Source organism: Theobroma cacao, chromosome 7 (assembly GCF_053813885.1).
Source record: "Theobroma cacao isolate CCN51 chromosome 7, ASM5381388v1, whole genome shotgun sequence".
Taxonomy (NCBI): Eukaryota; Viridiplantae; Streptophyta; class Magnoliopsida; order Malvales; family Malvaceae; genus Theobroma; species Theobroma cacao.
In genome coordinates, this window is record NC_142645.1 from 37552168 (window position 1) to 37568860 (window position 16693).

At 33.2% G+C, this 16693-nt stretch overlaps 1 protein-coding gene and 1 non-coding gene across 2 annotated transcripts; both read right to left on the reverse strand.

Annotated features, from left to right (window-relative positions):
* Window positions 1–965: 965 nt before the first annotated feature.
* LOC148761860 (small nucleolar RNA snoR8a) lies at window positions 966–1058 on the reverse strand. Its single transcript, XR_016027738.1, has one exon. It is a non-coding gene; the product is annotated as a small nucleolar RNA snoR8a (small nucleolar RNA).
* A 6181-nt stretch (window positions 1059–7239) lies between these two features.
* On the reverse strand, window positions 7240–8742 carry LOC18595021 (F-box protein At4g22280-like). The gene is made up of 3 exons (XM_007022760.3): window positions 7858–8742; window positions 7625–7768; window positions 7240–7527 (listed from the first exon to the last, which is right to left on the reverse strand). Exons 1-3 carry the CDS (start codon window positions 8740–8742, stop codon window positions 7240–7242), a joined length of 1317 nt encoding a protein of 438 aa, XP_007022822.3.
* Window positions 8743–16693: the final 7951 nt, after the last annotated feature.

Consider the following 16693-nt stretch of genomic DNA (forward strand, 5'->3'; position numbering starts at 1 on the left):
CTTGCATTGCATATTGCATATTGTGTGCTTCTTGGTCCTAGTGGCCTTGAAAAATCAGTTGGTAGGCATACCTTAGGCTGACTTGGGTTCCAAGATCGAGCTAAGGGTGAGCCTAAGGCCGTACGGTAAGGTGGTCTAAAGAACCCCTACGTGACATGATGATGTGGTAGGGATTAAATTGAATAAAAAATATAGTACAATACTCAATTGAACAAAATTGAAATGTTGAGGGACTAAAATGAAAAAAATATTTAAAAAATACAAATCTTTAAGTAGATGATAGATATACTTATTAATAAGCCAAATATTTAAGTGTAAAAGATTTATTGTGTTAAAAAATAGATATAAATATTTTCTTACTTGATTATTTAGTTATAAAATATGTACATTAATTTATCTTTTTTTGTAAAAATTAAGTTTAAATTCTCCTTCTATAAAAAAATTTCTAAAAAAATTTCATACCTAAAGTCAAATTTAGATGAATTACTTGTATTATGTTGGGAAAAAATAATATAAAAGGATAAATATTTTTTTTCCTTCTATTTATAATAGTATAAAAATTTGAAATTTATTTGACTTCATTTTTAACTTGAATTGAACTCAAATTATCAAAATAGGTTGATTTAGTTACAACTTTCATAATTTACAAATATCTATTCTTTTGGAATTATTCAACCCTTACGTAATTTATCTTTTATTTAAATTTACTCAAAATTTCTTATAAAATGAATTTATTTAAATTCAAATACCACAATCAAATTCTGATAAATTTAAATATAAATTATTAGTTTGGATCTACAAAAAATTTGTAAATACAAAATAACATTATACAAATATTTACAATTATATTTAACTCTATCAATTATAAATGCAGTCTTTAATCTAGGAAATTTCAACCTAAAAAATATAACCTAAAATATTAAACAAAATAAAAATATAAAAAAATAAATAATTGAAGGGGTGGAGTAGTTCAGATTCTATAGTTATAATAAGAGATTTATCATGCCCAAACTAAGCAAGTCAGAACGAAGAATTACTTTTATAATCACTGCTAACTCCATATCTCCCTTCTTCATTATTTTAAAAGAAAAAACTAAATCAACCTAGTTTGCTAATTTGAGTTCATATCAAGTTAAGAACTAAGTCAAATAAATTTCACATTTTTGTACTGAAAATAAAAGAAAAAAATTATTTAGGTTTTTTCTATTATTTTATTCTAACTTAATGCAAATTATGCATCTAAATTTGACTTTAGGTATGAAATTTTTTTCAAAATTTTTTTATAAATAGAGAATTCAAACTTAATTTTTGCTAAAAAGATAAATTAATGTACATATTCTAGAATTAAATAATCAAGTAAGAAAATATTTATATATATTTTTTAACACCATAAACCTTTTACACTTAAATATTTGGCTTATTAATAAATATATCTATCATTTACTTAAAGATTTGTATTTTTCAAATATTTTTTTCAATTTAATCCCTTAATATCTCAATTTAGTTCAATTTAGTCCCTGTACTATATATTTTTACTCAATTTAGTCCTTATGATGTATCACATAAAATTTTTTTTGAAATTTTTTGATCTACCATGTCAACATTGCCACGTGGCACTACCACATCATCACGTCGGTGCCACGTGGCATGCCATGTCATCATGTGAGTGTCATGTCATCTAATTGTGTCACATCAGTGCTAACATCATCTTTTTTACAGTAAAATTGAATGCCGTTACAGGAGGGGACTAAATTAAAGCAATTCCCAAAATCAAAGGATTAAATTGTTTTGATTTTGAGTATAGGGACTAAATTGAACAAAATGCATAGGTATAGGGACTTGGTGGGTATTTTAACCAATCTTTATTCTTATAAGCTAGCTGCTTAGCATCTATGGCACTGTGTATCATTCTAAACATTATATCACCTACAAACAAAAACAAATATGGAGATAAGGGATCCCTTGTCTAGGCTCCTAGATGGTAGAACTTTGCCATTTGCCGTACCATTAATCATTAATTTATAAGAAATAGAAGATATACACCTCATTGTCCAATTAATCCACTTGCTATCAAACCCTAACTTAATTAGAACAGCCTTTAGAAAGTCTCACTCCACTCTATCATAAGCCTTATTCATATAAGTTTTCAGTTCCATCTCATACCTCTTTTATTTATTTTTTAAAGTTTCAAAAAATAGAAAGCTTCATTAACAATCAAAATATTATCCTAAATATGCCTCCCTTCAATAGAAGTACACTGATTTTCAGTTATAAGGTCTCTCATCAATGGCTTTAGCCTATTAACCATCACCTATTAGATAATTTTATAAGCAAAATTACAAAGGCTGAAGCTCCTTTTACGGAGGTAGAGATATGGGCTATTGTCCAACAATGTGATGGAAATAAAGCCCCCAGCCCTGACGGATTTAATCTTGATATCTACAAAAAGTATTGGTTTGTCTTTAAAAGTGATATCATTGCTTTCATGGAGGAATTCTTTTCTACAGGGAGGTTTAATAGTCTTGTTAATGCATCCATTATCGACCCATTAGTCTTGTTGGCAGTATCTATAAAATCCTAGTGAAGGTTTTAGACAATCGACTCAAAACGATGATTAGCTCAATGGTGGGGGAAAGCCAATTTGCTTTTGTTAAAGGTAGGCAAATCCTTAACTGCTCTTTGATAGCTAATGAGCTCATTGACTACCTTAACAAGCACAAAAAGAGTGACTTTTTTTTCAAAGTTGATTTTCAAAAGGCCTTCGACAGTGTCTACTAGGATTTCCTAGACTTCATTATGAAGAAAATGGGATTTGGGACTAAATGGAGAGGGTGGATAATGCAGTGTATCTCTACGGCCTTTATTTCAGTGTTACTCAATGGCACTCCAACAGCTTAGTTCTCGACTCAAAGAGGCTTGTGGTATGGATGCCCTCTGTCGTGTTTTCTTTTCAATATTATTGTGGAATCTCTTAGTTCCATGCTTCATAGAGCCACCTTGGTGGGACTTTTCGAGGCATCCAAGTTGATAACTCCCAGATTATCATCTCTCACCTTCATTTTGTCGACAACACCCTCTTTTTCTATGAGTCTCACTCTTTTCAACTTCTTAGCATTGAAAAAGTTCTTAGAAATTTTTAGGCTATTTCTGGACTAAAATCAATTTTTCCAAAAGCAATCTTCTAGGCTTAGGCATTAACACTAGTCTTATTTAGTCTTAGGCAAACATGATTAGTTGCAAAGTGGAAACCTTCCCCACTAGTTATCTCGGCTTGCCGTTGACAACTAACCTTCGCTCTTTGTTCACCTGGCAACCAATTGTTGGAAAATTTCAGTCTAAGCTTGTAAGGTGGAAAGGCCAAGTTCTCTCGATGGGAGGATAGCTAACACTTATCAATTTAGTTTTTTCCAGTCTTTTTTTATATTTTCTCTTTATTTTCTAGATGCCTTCTTCGGTTAAGAAAAAACTTGATTCCATCTAGAGGAATTTTTTATGGTCAGGAAATTCTGATGAGAAAAGGTTGCACTACATTAATTGGCCATTTATTTTCAAGTTCTAAAGCCTAGGGGGTTTAGGGATTAAGGATCTGTAGCTTAAAAATCAAGCTTTCCTAAACAAGTGGCTATAAAGGTACATAAATGAACCTAATAATTTATGGTGCTAGGTCATCTTGGCCAAAGAACAAACTAGATCCAAGCTGTATGCTACCCTCCAACAAAACCCACAAACCTTCTCTCCTTTGGAAACACATTTCTAAACCCCTTCAGTCCTCCAATAGATACCATGAATTGGTCACTTCCAATTTTGGTATCTTTTTTGAAAAAGGAACACTATCTCCTTTTAGAATGAATTTTGGCTCGGTAATGCCCCTCTCTCATCGACTTGTCCTCGCATCTATGCTTTGGCAACCGATAAAAAGGCCGCCATTGTCAAATTAGGGAAATGGGTCAATCACAAATGGACTTGGGATATTAACACGAAAAGACATTCATTCAATTGGGAGATAGAGCTGTGGGAAGAATTTAGAGCTCTTATAAGCAACATTCAACCTTATCCAACTAATAATGATAGAGTAATTTGAAAAAAAGACCATAAATGGTTCTTACTCCTGATCCTCCTTTTACAAGGCTTTTCACAACATTCCTCAGTCTTCTAATAGTTTCTAGATTAATGTTTAGATTGGAAAATGCACCACCAAAAGTGAAAACTTTCTATTGGCAAGTCTTGAAAGGTAAGATGGGCGCTAAATCCATCTTAATGGAAAAAGGGCTTATGACTGTTGATGAAGAAATGTGTACCTTATGCAACTCTCATCTTGAGATCCCATTTCATCTCTTTTTGGATATATGATTGCATGGGAAATGTGGACAACTTGCCGTCTCAAATTGGGCATCATTTGGGTTTCTCCTGCTGATACTATCTCCTTGTTTAATGTATGGGTTCATCATCCCATCTCTCCCAACGTGAAGCATGTTTGGAAAATGTTGTTTTTGTCCAACTTATGGACATTATGGTACATAAAAATGAGACTATATTTAGAGGCAAGAAGTTTAAAGTCAAACAGATTGTTCACATTACCCTCCTTCGACTCTCATTATGGTGTAAAGGGAAATGGCAAATAAGATATATTCATACCAACCTATGTATACTTAACCCCACTCTTTTTTCTAATAGCGCCAATAAGCCAAAGCACAAGCCAAGCACAAGCTGGTCACCCCATTACTAGAGTCTCTCAAACTGAATATTGATGGAGCAGCAAAATGTAAACCTAGCCCTGCAGGTATAGGAGGAGTTTTAAGAGACCATTTAGGATATATAAGAGGCACTTTTTCTATGCACATTGGAATGGAAGAATCTAATTATATTGAATTTAAAGCCATTTAGAAGGGCATCAATTTCTTTCTCTCTTCCCCTGAGGCTGCTACACACCATCTTGAAATTGAATGCGATTCTTCCAATACCATCAATTGGAACAGAGACCACAACAAGGTACTAGGGTGTATGGAATTTATCTCTAATGCTAGTGAGTCTTATTTGCAATGTGAGGATTACCTTTACTTATATTTTGAAGGAAGCCAATTCATGTTAGATGGTTTGGCAAAAGCTGGAGTTCTGCGAGCCTCTAACTTCAAAGCCTATTTCGACATCTACCAAGGGGGACCACTCCAAGACTCAATTACTCTAGGCTAGTCTCTACGATCCTAGATTCAGATTGTGTTTTTGATGTAATGCATTAGAGACAAAAATAGCTTTTAGCTATAGGCTTGAATCAAAATGTTTGTCTTTTCTTTTTTGCCTGTGACGCATTAGGTTCCTTTTTTTTTTTTTATGTTTGCTTGTCCACCTTAAGGGGGCACTTTTGATCGACTCTGTTTATGTAAGTCTCTTTTTGAGACAAAATGCAACAAAAGAACTTTGCTTTTAAAAAAAAAAAAATTTACAAAGGCTCATTGGCCTAAAGTGAGACATCTCTTCAGGACCTTTAGTCTTAAGGATTAATATAAAATTTGTTAATCTCCCTAAGCTTATGACCATGACAAAATAACCCACGTATTGCTTGAATTTCCTTTCTTGTTTCCCATTACTTTTGAAAAACATACACCATTATTGGAAAACAGCACACTTAATTTCTTCTTCTTCAACTACCTTTGTCTCTTAATTAAGCTGGCTTAAATAAGGTTCATGGCTTCTGGGGTCAATTAGGAGTGAATACAATTATGTAAACTATATGCGAAATTGGCAAGTTAAATTCATCATCAACCATGTTCAAGCATTGCAGAATTGGCCCTTGGGTAAAGCCACCCAAGCAAGGGCTTCAAGCCCCCAATTTGGAGACGCCTTATAATGTTATAATATAATTTATTATATTAAAAAATATAAAAATAAAAAATAATTGATAAAATTACCTGTTTTCTCACTTTTTTAATTATGTGTTTAGTAAATCTCAATTTTCTATCACTTTCTAATTTCTAAAGTACTATATTATTTCTAATCAAACAACAATTATATGTATTTAATTATCTCCAATAACTATTTTTTTCTCACTCATTTCTCCTATTTCCAATCAACATATTTAATGATTTCTAACAACTATTTTTTCTCTTATATATAAAACTAATTATTTTTTTTTCAATGTATAATATCTACTTTTGAATTCTTCTTTTCTTATTTTGCTTTCTTCCTTCTTCTTTTAACTTCAATTTTCTTCCAAAGAATACACAAGAAGTCCGTTACGTTATTATCTTCATAAAGCCGTGAACCTCATTTATGGTTTGCAATAAGCATTCAATAATCATATACTGTTGTTCTAATATTTACAGAATTTTTTACTTTAATTTTTAATTTATATTAAATTGTTATATTGCCTTTATTTTAAGTGATAGTTGATTTATTTGAATTAAAAATTTTCATTGTTGATTTTGTATTAGTCATTTAAAAAAATATAAAAATTTTGCATATAAAAAAGCTAGAAGAATAAAAATTTAATAATTTTTTTAATTTCAATAAAAGAATGCCTAATTGAATATTTCGCTTTAGGCTTTTGAACTTATTGAGCCGCCCCCGAAGCATTGGACAACAATTTCCTGGCTAAATGCGTATTCCGCTGTCCCTGCATCTTGATGCATCTTCAATAGAGAGCTTTCGGTATTGTGCTTAATTAGATTTCTCATGTCAATGCTAGGAAGCTAAAACGAAACTGACCAAAATTTCCTGGACCACCCCAAAATCTATATAAAGAAGTTTTCAGTGTTGGTTAAAAAATTGGATATCAGAAGTAATAAATTGATCCTGAAGAGTGTAAATTCATATTTAGATTGTTACAAAGTTTGACTTGCAAATAATTTAGACAGTCAATTGATCTAGTTACAACAGAAAATTATAAAATCCATGCCGCAGCAGAGTAGCATAGGTCAACACCGGTATCAAATTGTCTTATGACAACAGCAAAATTCTAAAAATTTGGCTTGGCTGCCAGCACGGCAGGATCTAAAAGAAAAGTTATGTATGTGCTAATGTGACCCTGGAAACAGCATGTTAACAACCAGCCAAGCCATGGCAGATTAAAATTCAGGTAAAACAAAATGATGACTTATAAATCAATGCTGAACTGGAAACTTAACTAGTCATTGATAACAACATAGTTGTGAAGATCTGACAACCATCACTATCTCACACAACAAAAAGATAAGAGGCATATATTTGCAATCTAATTCAGTTCATGAGAAAGTTTGAGAAAACTTAGACAACCCGGACCTTACATTTCTTGGAGACTTTTGGTAATTTCGACAATTTTTTAGTGATCTTTGACCTCCAATTTGCTGCATCCTGTTTTCTTTCTCTAGTCTGTACCGTGAAATTCTCCAGAACTTGGGCATACTCGAGAAAATACTCAACCATTTGGAACTCATTTTTCTGACCTTTGAATGACAAAATTTTAAATGTCCTAAGTTGAGACCACAGAAAGGCAGGAAATGCCTTGGATGGAAACTTGACTCTGCTGATGTCGCATGAATAATGCTGGTTGACCTGAACATGAGACAAATAGGAAGGATTCACAATTGCCACACTACATTGACTGCATGAAATTTCTACAACAGTTTTATATAATACTCCATTTTCATACCTTAAAAACAAGCGCTTCTAGACCGGGAAAACATGCCAGTAAATCTGGAAGCACTCTTTCCCACCCAACAAAGAAGTAGCCATCAAGATTCAAATAAGTCAGTTTAGGCAACTCGGGGATTATGTTACTAACTTGTAGGAAAACCTTCAGGAGAAGACAATTGTTGTTACTTGTTAAAGCATTTTTGTACTAAAAAAATCTTGTGAAAGAATTGTGGGTTGAAGAAAACTAACCTCTGCAAATATACCAGATAAATGAAGTGATTGAACATTACTGATGCCTTTAAATAGATCAGTTGCAGCTTTATTATAATAGACAAAAGAGTCATAACAATCAAAAACTGTCCCGAAATCAACACATGCTTCGACAAGAGAGTTCAGATTTTTCAGCAAGAAGCTTTTTGGTAGGTGACAGCATTTGAAGTAGACAAGGCTAGGGGCATCAATCACAATCTCATAATCTTGGTAATAGCCCTTAGTATAGGCTATGGTCAATCTCTGCAGTGTAGGGCTAGAAACATTGAATTTACATCTGTGTTTCAAGTTGCATCTATCTACAACCAATTCCTCAAGCACGGAGCAGCCAGAAAAGAGTCTTTGAATTGAATCATCATCTGAAAATTCAATACCGGAAAGATGGAGAATCTTGAGACTAGGATAACAAATTTCAACAGGCAGTCTCAGGACAATATTGCACTTGCTGTATATGTCCAGTCTCAATACCTCCAATGTCTTGCAAGTAAATACCCCAAGAGGCACCATATTTAACTCCTTAACCTTAAGGCATAAATCAAGCTCTCTAACCCTGTTCAATAACGCATATCGTATCCATCCATCAACCCGGTAGGAATCAATAGAGTCTCCACACTTGAGATGAAATTTATCCACAACCCCAATGCGGTAAAACAGAACTCGATCCACAAAATTCATGAAACTATAACTATCAGACTTCCTCCTTTTACAATGATCATCCAAGTTAAGATTAGATATCTGAGAAAAAATCTTACTCCACCGGGTAGACAAAATGGAGGTTGCAACTGCTTCTTTTGTCGGAAGGAACGATAGGATGTGACTTAAAATTGGGTCTGGTAAATTGCTTATCCTGTCTACACCTTCCATTCTCGCTTGTTTAGCCATGAACGCTACAGGAAGTTAAAGCAAGCTGTGCAGAGAAGGATCTGAGATTCCTGCAAAGTTGGCAGCGCTGCAAGGTTTTTTCACTGGTTTTGCTTTCCAAATGAGTTTGGTGCCGGTGCCTGACGCTTAAGATTTTCAGTCATTTCTTAAATGTCAGCTCTGGAAACCAAGCGTCTCATGCGGGGAAGTGTTGTGTTACTTTATCAATTAGGCGGCCATTAAATCTCTTATTCTTGAAAACTGCACACATGCGGCACCCATAGTTCAAGCAGCTTTTATCAATTTCAAGATCATATTCATCAATCACCTGCAAGTGGAGAAGTTTAGAAAGACATAAGCAAATCTAAAGAATATAACAGTCAATAGCAATTAACAGATATACCTTATTACATGCCACATTCTACTCTCATAAGCCTAGCTCACAATATCAGAGACTTGTAATTAGCTTTAAAAATGTTTGGCTCCAATGCTGTTTAAGAGTTGGGTAGAAGCACGTGGTCCAAATCACTTAGACAGTCCAATTGTTGGCCATTGTATTCATCTGGAAGAGCAAAAGAATCCTTTATTTAACACATCATGAAAATAAGCTATGAAAAGAATAATTGTCATAAGCACTGTCAAATAGGGGAAATAGATTAGCTACTTTGATTTATCCGAGAAACTATCAATAATAGAATCACATTTGATGACCAAGAATGATCAATTTATCAGTTAGGCTGTTCAGACGCTTAGCCATTAAATGTCAGCTCTTGAACCTAAGCAACCAGGCGCCCCCAGAGCAGTGTGTTGGTTTGTTAGCTGGACAGCAGCTTTCAAAATATCCCACTCTTGACTGCAAACTTTTTAAATTCATTCGTTATTGAGAATTGAAAAGGTTTTTTTTTTTTTTTTTTTAATTCTTCGTATGATCCATGAACGTTTTTCACTGCTAAATCAATAAAAAAAAATGGTAAATGCTATACTAAAAGTGGAGAATTTCAACCTAAAACCCCTCAAATTTTTCTACCATGACATATTATAAAAATGTGATCCGCCAAGGTCTTACAGACATCATTTTCCTGAATAATTAAGAATCTGAAAAAATCTATAGATAACCTAAAAATCTGAAATGAGATATCATAGCACGTCGTCATCTCATGTTTGATACATAGTTTCAAGAAAAATTGTATGGAAAACCTTACAACAAAATGCAGTGACATAGAAAATTGATTTTAAAATTAAACCGTAACAGTTAAAGCCAAAGTTTTGTGTGGGCAATCATGTTGATATTGTATGCTATTCCACGATTTGAACAGCTGGAGAATGTAAAGCTTAATACTGGATAGCTAATTTCTGATCGTTACATTGGAAGCAGGAGAACATGAACAAATATAAAGGCTTGTCATTCAGGTATTGATGCAGCCAAAAGGGTGAGCGACAACAAAATATTTGTAATGGGATCCAGGAGAGGAGATGATATCGTCCACAAGAAAGACTGCCTTAGCCCCCTGGCTTTTTCAAATCCTAGCTGTTTTTTCTTTCTTTACTTTGCTCCTTCATCTTTCCAAATTTTATTTTTGTTTACCTCTTGATTTTCTCACATTCTTTTTATATAATCATTACCATTTTAAATCTATTTTACTAAACTATTGATTAATTACTTATTTATTGACTTTCTAGTCCACAATTATATATAGTAATTTTTCACTTTCATAAAATTCTTTTGTCCATGGTGCATTTTATTTTTCCAAATACTCGCGTACAATATATACTTAACTTCACATATAAATACTAAATGTTGACATTTTTCTTTTTAAAAATTATTTTCTTTTATGATTGTTTTTTGTATTTTGTTTAGGGAATTAATTGAAAAAGAAATACAGTATAAACAATGACTTGCTTTGATTCTTTGCTTTGCCTAGGGAATACAAACTTATCATAATTTTCACTACAGTATATAAATAAAATAAAATTTTTAATCATAAATTTGTTGCAAATAAATTGACAAAAACTTAAAAGCATAAATACTAATCTTATACAAAAACTTCAATGAAACTCGGTTTACAACTACTAAAAACAATCATGTATAAAAATTTTTGCATTTAAATAATATAATAATATCATATTATTTTTGGTCAAAATATTTGAAAAGTCCCTGTACTAGGGCATTTTCTTCAATTTAGTCTCTCTACTTAAAATCATAATATGTTAGTTCTTTAATTTTGAGAATTGCTTCAATTTAATCCTTTTAATATTTTTCGTCCAAATTAACCATTACGGTGCTAAAGTCAGTGCTAACAGTGCATATAAAAGGGTTTTGGTTGCTGACATGGGACTACCATGTCAACATGCCAGTGGTGACATGGCGTTGCCATGCCACACTTTAAGGTCAGGTTGCTGACGTGGCAATACCACGTGGCACTCTTAAAGCCTGACATGTGGCAATTTATTCTTCAAAAGATGAACTTGTTGAGATTTGAACCCAAGACCTCTAATAAATAAACCTATGTTTCTACCATCACACCTAAACTCTAATAAATAAGTGTGAGATCAAGATTTAAGGAACGGTAAAACTTAAATTTGATTCTCACATGATTCCAGTTCATGTTATAGTGTCATTACTTGAAGTCAACAATTTCGATGATTTGAGACTCATCATTCCCTTGAAATGAATCACATTCGTTTTGTTGGAAATAATCGAGACACTACAGCCTTAACACAATAAAATGACCAACTTTATTATATGGTTGTGAACAATTTTTAGATTCAATTAAAATACATGTCTCCTATGTATGACTCTTCATACAAATGTATTTTAATATCTCAATAGAATCATGGTACCTTAATAACGAGATAATGAATGCTTACTAAAACAAACTCTTTGGCTTATTATCAAAATGCACTTCAATACAAATAAATTTAATGGAATTAAGCATGAGAATACACTTCCTCTCTAGAGCACCATTTCTCAAAATTCCTAACAACGTGGCAGTGCCACATCATCATGATGGTGATGTGGAACGTCACGTGATCACTGGCATACTGATGTCGCATTGCCACTTCAGCAACCAAAACCCCTTTATATGCCACGTCAGTACTGTAATGGTCAATTTGGATGAAAAATGTTAAAGGGACTAAATTAAAGCAATTCTCAAAATTAAGGGACTAAAATGTTGCGATTTTGAGTAAAGAGATTAAATTGAAGAAAATGCCATAGTATACGGACTTTTCAGGTATTTTGACCTATTATTTTTATTTACAAATTTATATAAGGATTGTATGGATGCCTGTAGCTTTGGAATCCTGGCTCCATCCAAGAAGGGAAAAAGAATAAAAAAAAATATTGATGTGGCAATTCACTGATGCCAATCTTTGCTGATTTGAATTGCTTTTATATCTTTGGCTTTACCTTTGTTCACATGCAACGACTCCATATGGCCATAACTCTAAGATATGCGATTAATTTCTAAAGTTAAATGTATTAACATGGAATGTTTAAGAAAGTTTTGACTCGGTGGAACTAGAGTGAGACTCCATTTTAACCTTTCTTAAAGAGCAAGTACTTCAATGTTATTTTCTAGATATATGGTACCTTGAGCATTTGGATATACTTATATTATTTTATTACCAAATGACACCTCATTAAATCACATAATTATATCATTGTAAATAGGTGATCATAGTAAATTGGAAGGGTTTTAAAGTGAGATTAGTTTGTTTGATAAAAGGTTTGGTGTTGTTAGCTTGGAACAAGAAGTTCTAAAGCATGGATTGCATTTGATTAGGAGAGAAAATAGGGCAATTTTGCAGAAGAAATTAAGGAATGATATAGGTAAGTTGCATGTAATTAATTTTTCCCTTATTTAGATTGGTGTTATTGGTTTTTGTTTCGATTTTTTACTTAATTATATAAAGAGAAAATTGTGAGAAATAATCCTCCTCACAAAGTGATTTTAGAAATAATCACCCATATAAAGTTATCTGTTTTTACCCAAATTTGGCATGAGTAGACCAAAATGCCCTTGAAAACATTTCTGGCAAATTAATCTCCCAATATCTCCCTTCCGCCATAGAGAAGTTAAATGCTTAGCTATTTTAGCTCCCTCAACTTTCTTAGCTCTCTCAACTCTCTCAGCTAAATTGTATCGGCTCTCCCTCAACATTTTTGAATTGTATCAGCTCTATCAGCTCTCTGTTGAGCACTCTAGTAATCATCTTGTAGTCTATCTCTTGGAATCTAGCGATATCGTAGTCGATATATAGACTCTAGAGTAGAGATGACATCAAGGTATGTTATTGGATTTATTGTTGCAACCCATTAATTCTTGAAACATTGTGTGTAAATTAGAACATTGCCTAGAGTTGTTACATGGCATGCTTGTAAAAAATATATTAAAACAAAAAAATTACATGTTTTAGTACATGGCTTGTCGTAAAATTTGTCTATACATGAGGTGTAGTGAACATGGCATGTAGCAAAATCAGTAGAACATTATCCAGAGTTGTTACACGCCATGCATGTAACATTTCTAATGCACATGGCATGTAAAAAATATATTGAAAAAACATATTTTAGTACATGATGTGTAACATTTTTATTGAAAATGGCGTGTAACATGTTATCAACATGATGTGTAATAGTTTTTTGAACATGGCGTGTAAGAAATTTTTTTCAACATGGCTTGTAACAACATGTTTTTAACAAGACATGTAGCAAAGTTTTAGAACACGACGTGTAATGTGTAAAATGACTAACAATTTTTTTTTTTCAAAATTTCAATGGTGTTCCAATTGTGTGACTTGTGATAAGATACGGTGGTTGGTGGGTGGATGGCATTACAAGGGTGGTGAGTCACGAATACGGGGGTTAGGAGTGATTTGTCATTTACGAGCTTGATTAAACTGGTTGAAGATGTTGTTGGAGTAAACTCAGAAATTCATGAGATTGAGTTACATGCATTGATTAGTACACCCGAAGAGCTATCATGCCCAATTATCAAGGACGATGAGGATGTAGCATTAATTCTACTAGACTAGAGGAATGTTCCGACAATGTACGTCACCATGAAAGAATGCCATACAAATGTTATGTCACATGACAAAGCTGTACAACATGGTAATCACCTCAATCAAAATGAGATTTATAGTGCTTCACATATACCATAGCATTTGGTCCCTAACCCAAAACAATGGCAATTGATGTATGCTCAAGAGTTTGTGCAACTCAGTAGACTCATAACATTCACAGAATAGTTGGTTGCACAATTCTAGTCAGCATATGCATCGAACCAATTACTTGTTTCTGTCCAACAAATGCAATGATCGGGTGAAATTGTAAAGGGTGTAATGCCATATTCAAATGAGACTATGACACTTGAGCACAACACTACGACCCTAGAGGATGACACTGCGACGTTCAAGGATAATGTTGTATTTGATGAGGAAAATGAGGATTTGTTCCCTGCTAGTGAAGATAGATTTGATAACAATTTAGATGATGGGCCTAATGAATGGCATGATGACAATTTGGACGATGACTAGCTTTATGATAGTGACATTTCAAATTTCAATAATGTGGAAGGTGAAACGGAAGATGTTGAAGGTGTTGATGTAGGAGACATTCAGTGTGATGACCCCATATACAATAACCCCATCGTTGGTAACCGCATTCATTCATGTAAAGCCCGACCTTATAAAATACTTGTCATGACATACATGTGATGGATAGCATGTTTGCATGCTAGGAGAGTCTCGAAAAATTTACAAAAGTCGGTATTGTACTTAGAGGTACAACAAAGTTGATTTAAGCCTCGAACTAGATCAAATAAAGATTTTAGGGTGAAATTCAAAATTTTACAGTCAATGAATGACTTAAAATTGTGATTCGGAGTTCGAGGATTAATTTGAAGTCAAATCGAAATTTTCACTATCTAAGGGCAAAATGGTAATTTTGCTACCTGAAGATAAAATTGGAATTTTGGAAGAATTTTTTGATCAAGATTGATCACATTTGACTCATTGGATTATAATTTGAGGTTGATAAGTGAAAAAGTTGTAATTTCGATATTTTTGGAGCATGGGGGCAAAATGGTAATTTTGCCACCCTAGGGGCAAAACAGTAATTTTCCACCACCAGGACATTTGTCCAGCACATGGTCTTCCTTTATCCTCATTTTGACCTTTGACTAATCATGTGGTGGAGATAAAAGGTTTAAAATTTTTAAAGTTTTAAAAATGGACTAATGGAAACATGCCATGTGTCAAGCTTAGAATATTTTATTATTTTCTATAAAAATCAGCCTATAAACCCCTCATTTCTCTCCAAATATTCGGCCACACTAAAAGAACAAAGGGAGAAAGGAAGAGAACAAACCCTAGGTGGGGAATTTGAAGAGAAAAAGTGTGGAAAATCAAGAAAAATAAGTGAAAAGGTAAGATTTTTCAATTTAAACTTGAAATCTATTTTCCTTAAGCATTTCTCCTTATTTTTCATGGTTAAATTACATGTTTTCATGATGAATTCATGGCTGATCAAAATGGGTATGAAGAGAGAAAGATATTGGATTGATTTGATTCTAAGTTATGTTAGTATTTTTAGTTAGTTTAGCATATTTAGAAGCAAAACAACAAGAAAGGAATCCATTTTCCCCATGAATCTTCATGGCTGAATCTTCCTTGATATGTGTGGGAGATGGATTGTTATTATTTCAAGAGAAATGGCTTAGAAAATGATTAATAATGGTGAGAAAATTAAGTAGGAAAAAGCACGGTGTTAGTGCACTGTAATGGCCGAATTTTTCCATGAAGAAATGGGAAGGTTTTGATGCTGAAATTGGTGTTATTTGAATAATGTTTGGTGAATTGAGGTATTAGAAAAGAAATGGAGTAATTTGGGATTAAATTGGATGCGTTAGTAATTTAATCGGGTGATAAGACGAATTAGGCCAATACCGGGTTTAGATAGTTACTAGTACATTTTTGCATTCCATATCATGCATTAGTAGTCTAAATTAGTTTAATTTCAATTTAGTACCAAAGTGGTGAATTTCTCGATTTTGTACTATGTCAAGGCGGCTAGTCCTCCGATAAAGGCAAGGGAATTACACCCGAGGACCAGTAGTCTGAGTATTTCGAGTATCTGCACTCTAGATATTGTGAGTAAACTTATTGTCATTTTAATTATCTAGGGTGGTTTTTAGATGATTTCATGAATTCTATGGAAAAAGGGATTTAAAAAGGTAAATTTTCATGTTTTATGAATAAATGTGTTTCAATGAAATTAATTTATAAATTGTTTTGAAATTAATAATGATTTTGAAAAATAGAGTACACGGAGACTGTTAATTGTTACAATTCGATTGTTTAAATTGATTGGCTTATGATAAATCGGGTATGATTGGCTAGTTGGCAATTGTATTGAAATACGAATTGTTTGGTTGCCTTGAAAGACTGCGAATGACAAAAATTGCCATATCATGTTATTGAATTTTTTGTATGGTGGATTATATATTAATTAATCACTGTAGTAGGGGGTTTCTGTGGACCAGCCTTTTAAAGGGGCACGGTAAACCCCATTATATTCTTACCTCGATTGGAGAGGCGCGTAAGGTACTCTTGGGGTAAAGTTTAGGGTTCACTTCACGTTAAACCACCACGTGAAGGAGAACTCAGCCAACGCTAAGGAACGATTGTGATGCCCAACGAAAAATGTGTTTTATGTGAAATGTGAATTTTTAACAGCCTTGGCGGTCTCGGTAGGATGCCTCGGCCAAGGTGTCCTCGAGAATGGATTTATGGCACAGGCCTAGTTTTTATGAGATTCATAAGCCTCTTTACGTATTTTGAATGAAATGTGTTATAATGTTGTGACCCAGTTTGCGATGATTTATTTTATTATCTCCATGTACTCAACTCTAGATGTTTATGATGATGTTTGTTTACTCATTGGGATTTT